This window comes from Octopus bimaculoides, chromosome 7 (genome assembly GCF_046866305.1).
Source record: "Octopus bimaculoides isolate indiv1 chromosome 7, ASM4686630v1, whole genome shotgun sequence".
NCBI lineage: Eukaryota > Metazoa > Mollusca > Cephalopoda > Octopoda > Octopodidae > Octopus > Octopus bimaculoides.
This window is the reverse complement of record NC_142934.1, coordinates 28565929-28581185: the sequence shown is the minus strand read 5'-3', so window position 1 is coordinate 28581185 and position 15257 is coordinate 28565929. Positions and strand designations below refer to the sequence as shown.

At 34.0% G+C, this 15257-nt stretch overlaps 2 protein-coding genes across 4 annotated transcripts in view; one reads left to right on the top strand and one right to left on the bottom strand.

Annotated features, from left to right (window-relative positions):
- LOC106874560 (uncharacterized) overlaps positions 1 to 3112 on the top strand; it is a 92570-nt gene extending 89458 nt beyond the window's left edge. For both annotated transcript variants that reach the window (XM_089355070.1, XM_014922330.3), the window contains one exon: positions 1909 to 3112. In XM_089355070.1, coding sequence (XP_089211196.1) covers positions 1909 to 2029 — 121 coding nt within the window. In that variant the 3' untranslated portion in view covers positions 2030 to 3112. The remainder of the gene's footprint in view (positions 1 to 1908) is intronic.
- Positions 3113 to 10299: 7187 nt separating this feature from the next.
- Positions 10300 to 14977, bottom strand: LOC106874555 (uncharacterized). 2 transcript variants are annotated; one of them, XM_052969630.2, is made up of 2 exons: positions 14800 to 14977; positions 10300 to 14077 (listed from the first exon to the last, which is right to left on the bottom strand). In XM_052969630.2, the coding sequence occupies exon 2, from the start codon at positions 14068 to 14070 to the stop codon at positions 13135 to 13137; it is 936 nt and encodes a 311-aa protein (XP_052825590.1). In that variant the 5' UTR covers positions 14071 to 14077; positions 14800 to 14977; the 3' UTR covers positions 10300 to 13134. The 2 variants fall into 2 exon arrangements, with proteins under 2 accessions (XP_052825590.1, XP_052825591.1); XM_052969631.2 differs by lacking the exon at positions 14800 to 14977 and adding an exon at positions 14374 to 14747.
- Positions 14978 to 15257: the final 280 nt, after the last annotated feature.

Below are 15257 nucleotides of genomic sequence, written 5' to 3'. Positions count from 1 at the left end.
TTTCCACAAGGTTTTAGAATTAAGTCTGCTGCCTACATTCAGGTCCTGGAAATAATTGTTAGGCCCTGGATAGACAGTGTATGCAATGGAAGGTCATATGTGTTTCCGTAAGACTCTGCACTATCACCCATGGCTCTAATAACACAGGAATGGATGGCTGAAAATTTTCATGAACACATAACTCCTAACATTTGGCCTCCTTATTCCCCAGATCACAATCTATTAGACTATTACATGTGGAGCGTTGTTGAGAGAGAGGTCAATGAACACGCCCATAACACCAAAGATTCTTTGAAAGCTGCCATAGTCAGAGTAATGTCCAAAATGAACCAGGACCACTTGATTCGAGCATGTAGATGATTTAGATTTTATACAGAAGCAGTTGTTGAAGCTGAAGGTGGCTTTATTGATTAACATTATAGAGAAGTACATTATTTACATTTGACAGATATTTGTCCTCATTTTGTTGTTGATGACATATGGGCCACATATCTTTTGTATCTTTTTGGAGATGCCTTTCACATAGGGTAGACAGACTGTAGACAGACATCAGGACAGTATTCAAGAGTAATACAACACTTCACAAATATCTCCTTCGGGTAAAACCACCAATAGAAGAGAGTATGTCCAAAAACTGCATGTACTCAATCCCATGCAGCTGTGGTAGGTTGTAGAAAGGCAAAACGAGCCACCACCTCAAAATAAGGGTAGAGGAACATCGCAAAGCTGTGACATGAGGAGATATTGATAAATCAGGTATAGCTGATCATGTATGGAAAAATAGAGACCATGGGATGAAGTTAAAATAATAGACAGAGAACACCACTGGAAAATATGAAAACTAAAAGAAGCAGCACATATGCTAGGTAGGACACAATAACCTCCTAAGCAGACTGAGTGCAGATATGAATAGCATATGGGAACTGGTATTAAAGAAGGATAGGAAAATATTAGATTTATAAGCCCTAAAATTCACTCCATAATTACCCAAGGGCATATCCTTTAAGAGCATGGGGCTACTAACACCAAGATTCCGAGTTCGATTCCAGGCAGTGATCTGAATAATGATAATAATAACATCAAAGAATACCTTAGGAATGAGAACCCAGGTTCAAAATTTCCCCAAGATACCTGATGAAGGCTGGAAGGTATATCAGCTGAAACGTTGTGTTAACAACAAGATGAGGACAAATATCCGTCAAATGCAAATAATGTAAATAATGTACATAATTCCTCATCTCTTAAATATAGAACTGTATTTTTATCCTTATAGCATTTTTTTGATAAATAAAGTTATCAGTTATTATATATCTGTGTTTTTTTATAAACATAAATTTGCCCTCAAATATCTTATGCACCCTGTATGTGTATATATATATACACACACACACACACACACACACACATACATTATATATATATATTAATGTGTGTGTGTGTGTTAATGACAGGCTTCCACATAGTGTCTGTCTGCCAAATTCACTTACAAGGCATTGCTTGGGTTGGACCTAGTGTAAAAGATACTTGCCCAAAGTGCTGCACAGTAGGACTGAACCCGAAACCACATTGTTGCGAAGTGAGCTTCTTAACCACAGTCAAGCCTGTGCCTGACCCATTACATTACCCTCCACTATTATTCAGCAAGTATTTATTTTACTGAAGGATGAAAGGTAATTCAACTTTTAATATACATACAGGTTTTAATTTACATATTCAAGGTTAACAGTCAAACACCATGTGTCGTCCAACAGATTTTAGTTATCTACCACCATTCAAAAGCAGACAATTTGAGAAATATATTATATTTTAAGGGACGAAAATGAAATGTTTCTCTTGAATGTTCATTCTTACCATGAAGTTTTTGCTTTACAATCAATGTTTTTTATTATTTTCCTTCTTATTTTGCAGGAAAACAAAGCAGCAGAACGTAACTAAAATAAACTTGCATCTTTTTACAATATACCGTCCAAATCAGTCGGTGGATTTTGAATATGAAATAAAAGAAGACTGTAGTGTTATCATGGGATAATTCCGAGATCCTTATTACTTCAAATATGAATTGCCACGAAAATGTTATGTATTATTTTGACATCACATCAAGAAAGTTGGAACTGTTGATGACTAAAACAAAATATATGAAGAGCAGACTGGCATTTTGTTGATGGTGGTGGTGGTAGTGTGTGTGTGTGTGTGTGTGTGTGTGTGGAGAGTGGTATATTGTAAAGGCTCAGAAAAGAAGTAAAATAATATACAGAAAAATTGAGAAAAAAATAATAGAAATATATAATATAATATATAATAACTGACTGGCATTGATTAAATGAAGGCTTTTAAGAACATCTCTAAGAAAGTTTTATATCTTTATATTTTCCATTTAGATCTTTAATTCCAAATATAGGGGTTCAAATTAAATATTATAAAGCATTTCGTCAGACAATCCATGGAGGTTGAGCTTCTACCAACATATTGACTTGCACGTGTGTTCATGTGGACACAAGATATGTAAAAAGGGGTAGAAAAAGTAGGAGAATTTATTCTTTGTTACTAAATCATATCAAACTGCACTTGTCATTCTAGCATCTATGTCCACATTACTATTAAGATTTCATGCAATAGGCGTCTCTAGATATTCGTCTCTCTCAACTATTCTTCTATGTTATTACACCACTCGGTGTACATCAACGAAAAGAAACTACAGTCATTCTAAAATCATTAACGAAAAGAAACTTTAGTCGTTCTAAAATCTATTCGTCGTGGTTACATTATGTTTCGTTGATGGGACCTAAAAAGACCAAATTATGTTCAGAAGTGTCACTATACTACTAAACATCAGATTTCCTCTCCACTACATTCATATTGAATTTCAATTACTATTTCTGGGTTGTCACCTTTGCTCTCCATCTCTCTCTCTATCTCTCTCAGATAATGATTCACCTTGAAACTACAGAAATAATTTTAATAAATTAAATTTCTTATAGAAAAATTCTAGAGCCTATGTTATTTTCCTCTTGTCCTACATACACACACACACACATATATATATCAAAGAAGGTAAAAAGAGAGAAAATGGAAAGCTTCTAACAACGCGGAAAGTTTAATAAAGCCTTTATCTTTCAGGCGCAAAGGCCCATCTTCAGAAGGAAAAAAAAACAGTCTGAGAAAAGTCCAGTTATGTAGGTTCCATTAACCCATTCAAATTCCCTAACTTTGTGTGTGTGTGTATGTATATGTATGTATGTATGTATGTATATGTATACAGGGTGACACAAAATTAGGTTTACAGTTATCATCTAGGCACTTTAAATTTCTTTAAAAACATTTTATTACATTTAAATTTCTATCTTACAAACTGAAAAGGGAGCTTGACAAAATTAACTAAATTAGCATTGAAGAATGGTTTCATTTTTTTTAATATTATTAAGATTTAAACTATTAATATATGAATGTGAAAGAGGTAGTTGAATAACTGTAAACCTACTTTTGGGCCACCCTGTATATGTATATATATATGTGTGTGTGTGTGTGTATATATATATATATATGTATATATATTGTGGAAATACAATAGTTATGATCTTAGTTTGTTTATAAATCCTTAGCGCGGAATTGCAAGTTGAAAGTGTAAGGAACTACTCCATTTGCATTATGATAGCTAAGAAAAAACTCAAGGTATTAATTTTAAACATCCTTTAAGTTTAATTATATTCCACTGATGTTGTTTTAAAAAAGAAATTACTGGATAATAATAATATACATATTTCTATTTTATTTTTTTATTATTTGTACGTTATTGTCCTCCTTTTGACAGAAACAGCTGTTTGGAAGTATTGAATAATGAATTAATAAATCCATAATTAACAACAAAATTTGCTTCAGTTCACTCTATTTGATGTAATGCATTAATCATCATTTAATGAATTGTCTCTTATAATGATATTTTATATAAATATATATATATATATATATATATTTATATATACATATTTCAACAACAGTAGTAGTTGAATAATATTCTTAACGGAGCTTTTTGTCGCAGTCAGCGTCTTCCAAGCAGTCTTACTAATTCAGATTTAACCGAAATCAAATTTAGTTTTTTGAATTGTTTGACTAGTGATATGCGACATTTAGACATAAAATACTTAAAATCTGGTGCAGTAGAACAAAAGCTAAGACAAAAAAATGTATAGGCCAAACTGGTTGACTGATGAATAGTAACGCCCAACATCAACATTTTGAATCCACACCATTCTTTTAATTTTGACTAAGAATTAGTTTATTGATATCAATATGAAAGAGAAATGTTAAAGGAATATATTGGTAAAGGTTTTGTAAAATTTTATCTATTAGAAAAAAAGATATTTAATTTTAATCCTCAATTTTTTATCAATTTTCTCCGTGATCTTAAAGGGACACTACGCATATATGAAGCTAAACTATTTCTTAGGTACACACACAACAAAAGATAAAAGACAACACAAATTAATACAAGGAGTTCTAATATTTATTTTCATTAGCCTAAATTATTTTTTATAAAAGATGAAATAGCCATTTACTGACCCAATATAGAGTAAATTAATGTGTTATATTTAAATTAATATATTTAAAATCAGTTTGTTGTACATTAGAGGTGTACAGGTTCAAGAAGATATATTTCCGGCACTCATCCAATGGATAATTTATATTATGTGAACATGTGTTTACTCAAAATAATACAAATTTAAATTTCTTTTTTCTTACCTGTAACAATCCTACGATTTAATTATGATACCACTATATGAAAAACAAGATACTAATGTTAATCTTATCTTCATGATCTTTTACAGTGTTTAAAAGTTTTATAAAACCTATGTCTACGTGTGGATAATGCTTCTGATTGACAATTAATTAAATTATTTTGCTTATATAATAATATGTATAGCATTTCTTTTGTACAAAGACAGCAGGTAGAAAATTTATGTGTATATGGTGTAGCTGAGTCAATAATTGACCAAGATAATTTATAGTAAACATTATTTTGTTTATGTACATATGTAGCAAATTAAGTAGTGTTATTCTTTACATTTGGTTTAAATGAATGTATATATGCTAAAAATCTATGCTTAAAGTTAATATAGCTCCCTATATATACCATACAGTGTGAGTTAGCAGTTTTTGTAACAGCGCACTTATATATAACTTTGAACCTTCTACATTTATCATCTAAAGGATTAGGAAATTCATATGATATTTGCCACGCCTTTAACATTCCATACTTTATCATTAGACTACTCCATATGGCTGACTTCCCCTGGTATCCGATCTAATATATTTCTTCCTCTAACCCCCATAATTGGCGTAGTTCATTATATAACCTTGCCCAGCTTTAAATTTATACTTTAAAATTTTTAATTTATTTAGTGTAAATTTTTAAACTCCTCACATCACATTCTCCCTTACTATAACCTTAATTCCATATAGCTTGATGGCCATACTCGTCCCTCACCCCACACTATCTTCCCAACCATTAACCACTGTATACCCATAAGTTTTCTGGGTTTCTTTTAACCATTAGATAGGGATTCCTATAGCCTGACCCTACTCTGAATCGACTCCTATACTGTTACTGTATTTCCATTTTTTACCGTATCTTTTTTTAATTTTCTTTCACCCTGTGGTCGAATCATTTATCTTTTATCTCCTTTTTCCCTTAATAGTTTTTACGACCTCTCCTAATCAGCACCATTCTTGCTCTAACATAAATTATCTTCAAAAATCCACTCAAATCTACCCTTGTTCTAGTCCAACAGACTCCTTCTCTCCCAGGGGCACTGACTTTAGATATCGTATTACACTCTTTCAAGAACTACATTTTAACGGTTAGCATCATAGCTCCACCTCAACAGATACATCTTTGCTGCAGTTCCTGGGATGCCCCTTCGTTCTGCAAAAATTACGTTCTCATCTGATGAATGCTACCTTTTAAAATGTAATGTCTCTCATTCTTCATTAAGAGCTACATAAGAAACAGCTGTAATGAACTGGCACTTATCTATCACGTGTTTTTATTCGTTTGACTATAATAAACTAAGGGAATTTACAACTTGTCGGACTCCCTACAGTATATCAACAACAGACTACTCAATGTAACAGGTAACATGGACAAGTCCCTTAGGCACTAATTACTCATAGGGTTGCTTTTATCTGTGTACAAACCAGAAATATCCTATCTGATATCTCGACTCCAGCCAGCCATTGGTCAGAACTGCAGACATTACTCAACCCTACTTGGTGCATACTTTTCAAGTACCTGATTCTATTGGAATCCTCTTTTTAATTCACACACACACTTTATTCTTTTACTTGTTTCACTCACTGGACTGTGGCCAAGCTGGAGTGACGCCGCGCAGGGTTTTAGTTGAACAAATCGACCCCTGAACTTATTTTTTTAAAGCCTAATACTTATTCTGTCAGTCTCTTTTGCCAAACCACTAAGTTACGGAGACTTAAAGCCACCAACACCAGTGAAGAGAGACAAACACAAACACACACATACATACGGCAGGCTTCTTTCAGTTTCCGTCAACCAGATCCACTTTCACGACTTTGGTTGGCTCGAGGCTTTAGTAGAAGACACTTTCCCAAGGTGACACGCAGTGGGACTGAACCTGGAACCATGTAGTTGGGAAGCTTCTTACCACACACACACACACACACATGTGCATTTACTTACATGCTTATACGAATTCCTACCTAGCCACACATACATATATACACACATATATATGTAAGGTGAGCTTCTTTCAGTTTCTGTCTACCAAATCTACACACAGGGCTTTGGTTGGCCCTATGCTATAGCAGAAGAAATTTGCTCTAAGTGTCTATCCACACCTAAACATGTGTCTGTGTATGCATACATACATACAGACACATGAGTGTGTGCACGCGCATGCTTGTGCAAACAGGAAAAATAGAACTTAAAATGAGTATATGTATATTTTTATCAATATTTAACAGAAGCAATAGAGTAGCTCAAGGTCCGAGAGTTTCGTGCATTGGCACTTACTTGCTTCAGTCACTAGACTGCGGCCATGCTGAGGTACTGCTTTGAAGCTTGTAGTCCAACAAATCAACCCCAGTACTTATTTTTTCAGCCTAGCACTTATTCTTGTGGTTTCTTTTGTCCCCGTAGGACATAAACAAACCATCACTGATTACCAACCACTTACAGTAGACAAACAGGCAGAAATACACAACACACATTTTATATATATATATACATATATATATAGAATGAACTTCTTTGACGCATATCTATATTTATGCATGTACATACAAATATATATGTGTGTGAATGAATTATCCTTTTCTTAGAAAAAAGGAAGGTGAGTTAATTTCAGAAAGAGAAAGCATCGAGAAATGGACTAAAGGAAAGAAAGAAAAATTAAAGAAATAATATATATATAAAGCTAAAGCTAAGGAAATCTCACTAAGAGATGAAGGCAGTATTCATACTGAGTAGTATTTATCGCCACCTAAACACAGGACTTCCTTAGGAAACAGTGATACTGCTATTTTAACCACAGGAGGATACCTCCTCCAGCTGGTTAGGCAGTGCACTCAATATATATTGCAAGTGGAGAGAGAACTCCTAACTATTGGGTTGGCAACTAAGTTCCTGCAATTTTTTTTAATTTAAATTTTTTAAAAGGTTTAATGAAAAATAACAACTAATTAATCAATAATGTATTCACCCTTGTTGTTTATAACTTCTTCCTAACGTTCAACAAGATTTTCAATTCCTCGTTGGTAGAAATCACCCGATTTCGACTAGAAAAATTGATCCAACCAAGCTCTCAATTCTGCATCAGTATTGAACGAAACTCCGCGCATAGCATTTGAAAGAGATCGAAAGTGGTGGACATCCATTGGTGCCAAATCAGGAGAGTACGGCGGGTGTGGCAGCACTTCCCAACCATGCGTTTGAATGGCTTCCTTGGTCATATTGGCGATATGAGTGTGGGTGTTGTTGTGCAGAAGAAAAACTCCATGCTGCCGATTAGGTCTTTTCTCTTGAATAGTCGTTCCATCTGTTGAACATAGAGTTCCACGTTGACTGTTTGGTTCCGTTCAAGCAATTCATAATGGATAATCCCTTTCCAGTCCCACCATACGCACAACATTGTTTTACGGGGATGAAGATCTTGTTTCACGCGCAGTGTCGCTTGTTTACCAGGGCTAAGCCATTCCTTACACTGCTTCATATTGATGTACAGGCATCGTTTTTTATCGCCAGTAATGATTCAGTAAAGAAATCGTTGCTTGTGTCCATGAGTTGAGCAGTGACGAGCAAGCAAACCAACGGAGATTGTGGCTTGTTGATTTTTGTTGTTGTCACTTAAAGCATGCAGAACCCATGCTCCATACTTCTGAACCCTTCCCATCAAGTGAAGATGCTTCTCTATAGCAGTGTGGGAGCATTCCATTTTCTCTGCCAGTTCCCTTGTTGTTTGACAAAAGTTTTCATGCAAAAGTTGGTTTAATCACTCTTCATCTAACTCAACTGGACGGCCAGAACGAAGTACGTCTTTGAGGTCAAAATTTCCATTTCTGAACTTGGCATACCAATCACAAGTGGTTCTTTCAGCTATGGAACCCTCTCCATACACAGCACAAATGTTGTGAGCAGCTTTTGCAACCTTAGAACCTTGATTAAAAGCAAAAAGGAGGTGTCGAAAATACTCGTTTCTCTTAACTTGACATTCCATTTTAATGATTTGAAAATAAACAAAAATTAACTAAAATTAACTAGAAAAAAAAACAAAATAGATTCCAAAATGACTCAAAAATAGAATTCTCGAAAAAAAAAAAATAGATTCCAAAATTTAAAAACGAAATAAATTCCAAAATTTAAAAACGAAATAAATTCCAAAATTTAAAAAAAAACGTGGGAACTTAGTTGCCAACCCAATATTTTAGCCCCGAGACAACTAGACCGTATGACTTCGACCTTTTTATGGTCATCCAAAGAGAGGGTTGTGCAAAATGAGTGCACACGAGGCTTGGTGGCAGGCAATGAGTAAAGGAACGCTACATATACATTGAGAAATAATCATGGCGGCAAAGGAAGAGGAGGAAGGGACAAAATAATAACGAGAGGAGATATACAAATGAGAAATTTATTTTATTTAAGGTAATTTTCTTTTTTTTTTTTTTTTTTTGTAGATTGAAAATTATTCAATTCATCGTTTTTATATTTTAAATTTCTTGGTGCTCTTGCAACCTGCTCTACTTTACTACTAATCTCATGTGAGGAGTAGAACCAGATTTAAACTTGAAGATCAAAGTTTTGAGGCTGCCTAAATATGGTGTTTGGACATTGAAAATAGGTTTCTTCCTAGCCCATTTTTGGATATCAAGCTGTAGTTTAACGTGCGTAAATCCGGCAGTGTTAATTGGCTGAGTGTTTGTAAAGTAGAAAAGACACTACACCTGCCAGATACTGAACTACAGCAATGGGGGAAAACTAAGGACTTCTACCACATTTACATTGTAACCCGCTAGGTTTTCTTGGGAATGGGGAATAAACTTCAATCGTTCTAAATTTATATACAAATTTAAATATATACAATTTAAATGTAATCGTTTCAAATGATTCGCTTAAGTGTCGCAGTACTAAAATGGTGCCCGGTTAGTTTAGGAAGACAATTCAAATATTTTTAAACTCATTAATTTTAATAAATTACAATTTAATCACTAAACTTGTGCAAGCGCTGGATCTATTTTAAAACGGGGGCGCCAGTATTTTCTTAATGAAACACTTTGAAACTTGGGACACTGGTAGAATGTGTCATATAAAACATCTTTTACTCTTAGTCTTCTTAACAAAAAAAAAAAGGAATTCGCAAGTTATTCCATATTAAAGTTGTCGTATTTCTGTAATTTCAATCAATCACTGACGTCTATTCAGCTCAATAGAGTTACTGCTGGGCGGTCATAAAAATGTTATTCCCTGTGACATATTTCATCCGGTTTAATCGTAATTTATACGCATATATTGTTTATATAATAAATTACGCTGTGCGTATCTATGTGTGTAACAATTTTAGAGTTCGGATTCTAGAGTTAGGGTTAGGGTTACAGTTAACAGTCTAGTTAGGGTTAGGGGATTAATACGCTATACACCGTTACAGCGCTAACTGTTTTCAACTGAATAGACGTCAGTGATTAGTAGAAATTATCGAAATAAGACAATTTTTTACATGAAATAAATTCGAATACAAAAATATTTTTCTGTTCTATAACACAAAATAGATAAGTATACGAAGTTTGAAAGTCTTTCCGTACGAAAAAGACTACATAAAACATAAAATGAAAACTGGCGCCCCCGTTTTAAAATAGATGGCAAGCGCTTTCTTGTATTAAGTTTCAAAACCAATTTTAAAACGATAACTAACCACTTAATAAATCTACCATTTCACCATAGGTGAAAGAAGTAGAATTTAAAGTTCAGTTGATTTTGGTTGTGCTATGATTCTATCACAGAATCCTTACAATTACGAAGAGGAAATTGTTAGAATACAATGCTATACTCACAGCATCCCATCTATCGAAGAAATGATTAAATTATTTCACAGATAAATCAACCTTGCGCTTAATAATGTGGTCTTGATTTTCCTGCTAATGGGAAAAAACACGTAATGGTCACGTCTGCAGTGCCTTCAGTTTGTCCAATCAGCACCAGACCACTGACTAAACAACGTCTTATTTACAAGATCATTGTTAAATACAATGAATATCGTATTAGTCCGAGTAGAATTGCACAAGTGTGACTATGTATATGAGTACACAATGAGACGCTTCTTGGAAAAGTCAAAAAGACTTGATAAGTTTGCTTATGTTCAATGTACACTCACCTCACATTTTGTCTATACTCACATGCGCGCACCTGCAAACACACACACGTGGTTGGTTTTACAGATATAGTAAAAAATTCAATGATTGGAACCCCACTTTTGATAATAGGTTTGCTCAGAGTCAACCTGTAGCTAAATATAGCTACAGAGTATTTGAAAAGGTACGTATATAATACACACAGACACATATGTGTGCGTGTCATTTTTCGTTTTGACTTGAGGAATTGTCATTTGTATCAGCTAGTTTTATTCGTTAATTTCTGCAAAAAAGTTTTATCTATTTACTTTTGTTTTCATGGCGTGTAGAAGCGACATTTGCTTTGAAGTGAGAGCAGAAAGTAAAAGATGTATCTACGTCAGAGAGAGAAAAAAAAAAAAAACACCCATTATCTTACATATACACTACATATATAAATTAACACATATATAAATCATGTACATACATCTTTTTTATATGTATGTATGTATGTATGTATGTATGTATGTATGAGAGAGCCACTTAAACATGCAAAAAAATACATTAGAACACGTACACAAAAAGGTGTACGCATATGTATGTACGTATACATAACACCCCTTCACTCGCACACACGTCCATTCATCTTTCACTTTCTCCTCTCTTTCTGAGAGTTAAAACGAAGGTTCGTCATACATAGACACACATACACATAATATATATATATATATATATATATTACACACACACACACACACACACTTGTATGGAGTAGTCTGACAAAATATATAATGCAATAGAGAAAAGAATCTTGTAATCACGATATTTTGAGAACGGATCCTCATGCCGGATACGGTGGTAAAGGATTTATTAATGTCAAGTGCGAATTATTAATGTTAGGTACTCGTTTGTGGGAAAGATGATAGCAAATCTCTAGACTAGTGATCAACGAGAAGGCGAAGAGACTCGATGTAATAAAAGTAGTGGTAAAGAGACGTCCATTTTTTGCAAATATCAGTATGTAAATATTAGTGATTGGTCGATAACTAACAAAGTCTAACAATTTACTCGTGTAGCTGAGATACGCACCCTAACATTTTCATAGGTTGTGGTAGATACACGGAAATGTTGAAGAATTCATTAAGGCTATAGACCCGTTAGGAATACAGTGTGGATGATAGTGGACAAGTCAGATCGGTACAGCTAAGTGAGGTCAATGACCAAAATTGTTTGTTGCAGTGAGTAAATGTCTACACAAAGTAGCAAGGAGAGTACGTGAATAGGTAAAGATGTTGGGATGGGTTTTGATTCGCGTGCGCAAAGTGGAAGTAATATTCGAAATTGGAACAATTAAGTTACTTAATTTGTTATGGTAAGCGAAACAAAGGATGGGTCTATTGTCTTTGATGTACTTGAAATGTTTAGTTATATAGTGTTTCTATGGGTACAACAGGAAACTTCCCCGCTTTAATACAGATATATTGAGTTGGCCAAAGCACGACATTAGTGACGGTGAAGAAAAAAAAAGTTCCTGTAATTCTTTGGTCATTAGATCAACATTAGCAGTTTAAATAAGTGAACTTTTATAGAAAAGAGAAATATAAATGCAAGTTAGGTAAAAACCTCTTAGAATCAGTACTCTTGATAAGCCTTTTATCAGTAAGAGTACGTTGTACACCAATTTAAACCATGATGGTTACTAAAATGGTTATATGAAGAGGTCCTTTTCACCCATCTAACTTTATTGGGGTTCAGCAACGGCCGTGTAAAATATGGGACGGTTTCTGATCGTACCTTGCATAAACAGCGTAAAGTAAATTCCTATAGTTGAAATATGCATTACATTAAAAGAAAAATTACCGTTCAACAAGTCTTCGTATATAACACTGAACGGACTTCCACTAGAAAATGAACTCGGAACACCCATAACGATTAATATTCTAAAATATTGAACAATGTTGAATGATCGTAATTGTTCTCCGTGTGTGTAAATTTAAAAGAAAAAAAAAAAGACACATTGACTTTATTTGAATTAGATTAGACAAAACATTTTAAAACCGTTTATAAAAAGAATAAATTTCCAAAACATTGAACGGAAATAGATACCAAAACTTATTCGGATCATTTCTTATCAATGAGATTTAATCGTTAACCGTCGCCTAAACACTATGTTTAATATTGATACGAAACATTATTGAAATAGAAAATAACAAGGTCGGTGATGAGCGTTAAAAGCTAGATTAGGTTTACTATGAGGAGTTCTTTGCGATTACAATTTCGCTTTAGTTAACTTCGAGCGTTCAAACCCGGTGAAAACAGCCGTCTCGGAAAAACAACCGATTTCTCAATGATTGAAGGTTTTGTTTGAGTGCAAATGCAACGGGTTATTGTGTTTTCAATGTCAAAGATTTCTTTAATTGAACAATTTGGCAACTGTTCACTAAATTCCAATTTGTTGTAGTCGTTTTCATTTTTGTTCACACACTGAGATTCTAACTGAATTTCTTCATTCTGTTTCAACTTTCCTCCCACTTCTAAAATATTAGTAATACCTATTTCTGTTCTATTGGAGTGAACATTATTTTGGTCGAGTTCCTCCGTTTGGGATTCATGTATTTTGACCATACTTTTGACACTACACTTCTCAACATCAGTTTCAGTCAAATTTTCGTTATCTGGAGTTTTGTCGGAAGATGACCAGATCGCCTGGAACGAAATTTCGGGGGAGTCGTGCCAATCATTTGATACGGAAAGCCCCAGTGATATGGGTTTTCCAATATTTGGGGTAATTTTCACATTGTATCCCCAAAAATCTTTCTCTTTTAAGTACAGGATTGGTGCTTTAGAGTCTTTCGTCGCAGACAAAGTTGCATCGGATTCGAGCTTCTTGGGCCAACTGGATTCTAAAGGTTCCCATTCTGAAATGGCTACCGGATGTACAACTGGATCGACTTCACTTTTGAATATTTCCCAGAGTTTTTCAGAACGAATTAACCACTGGCTTTTCGTTCTAAGAGGTCTCACGATATGATTAATTTCCAGGTGTTGCTGTCTCTGTAAAACATCGAGTAATCTATGAAAATGAGCCATTTCGTTAATGTTGGATTCATCGCTTTTACTGCTTGTCCGATAACAGGAGTCGGTTTGCCGTAAATGCTTTTTCAACTCTAAAAGATCGTGTCCAAAAAATGATGGCGGCGTGTGCTTTCCTAGAGGTAACATCAGGCTTCTGAAAGAGAAAACAAAACTATATTACAAATGCTCGTTATCTTTCAGAGGAATAGTGCTGTAACAGTCATATTTTTCCTATGCCACCCTAAATCGAGGAATAGTTGATCATTAAAAAAGAGGGGTGGCTAATGCAGTTACATAGGTTTGCTTTTCGCAGGAGTAATCGGCAGGAAGTTTAGATTTAAAAAATCTATTACTGGTGTGAGAGAGAAATGCTTTATACGTAGAATAAAGAGACGAATTGTAGCTGACGAGAAGAAACCGTTTAATAATAAAAATGAACAAATGAATTACATTTTTTATAATTGCTTTCTTTATTAGCTTTGTTTTGAACATCGGTAAGTTAAAGACTAATGCTTAAATCATTCGTAATGTTCTCTGCGGCTAGATAATTCTTCCAGCTTGCGATCTGAAGCTAAGAGATCTCTAGATACAGGAATAAATTGGAGTTTTATAGTCATTTTCCGATTTTAAAAAATGTTTAAAAACAAACTGGCATTTAATTTATGCGATACTAAGCTGTTAATTTTAGTTAGATCCTTTGCTAATTTAACAAACGCACAAACATCGCATTCCTAAGTTTAATCACTTATTCAAGTGTTAGAAATGATATTGAAATTTTAAACAAGGAACATAGTAACATAAACCAAGCTTTGTTTTTTCTTTTTTCTCACTAAAAGCATTCCTTTGTTTGATGTATATCAATGAAAATAAACCTGCCTGATATATGTGTCACACAGTCTATATTGTCTTCGTATTTTAGTCCTGGTCACCGGATTTACACACCGCTTATGATGATTGGTATAAAAATTATTGAAGTTAACAGCCTCAGAAACCTTTAAATCTTCAAGTTAGACAAATAAAAATAGTTATGAATTTTAAGAGTCTGCCTGCTATTTTGCATTTAAATATGAAGTATCTGGAACAGCGTATTACATGAGAAGAAATTAAATTAATTCTCGTTTCAGAGTTAAACTATTAGATTCGTTCAGGTATGGAGTCAGGTTCAATATCTGCCTTTTGATATGGAAATAAACAGAAAATTCATTATTTCTTATTGTTTGTCACAAAATCAGATTTTTTTATTCAACCATGAGAGGGCGATGAATTGACAGAATCGTTAGAGCGTCGGACAAAAGGCTTTGCGGTATTCATTCTGACATTTTACGTTCTGGATT

Excerpts from the sequence above, each read along its gene's own strand:
- LOC106874555 (XM_052969630.2), bottom strand. The coding sequence starts at position 14,070 with ATGTTACCTCTAGGAAAGCACACGCCGCCATCATTTTTTGGACACGAT.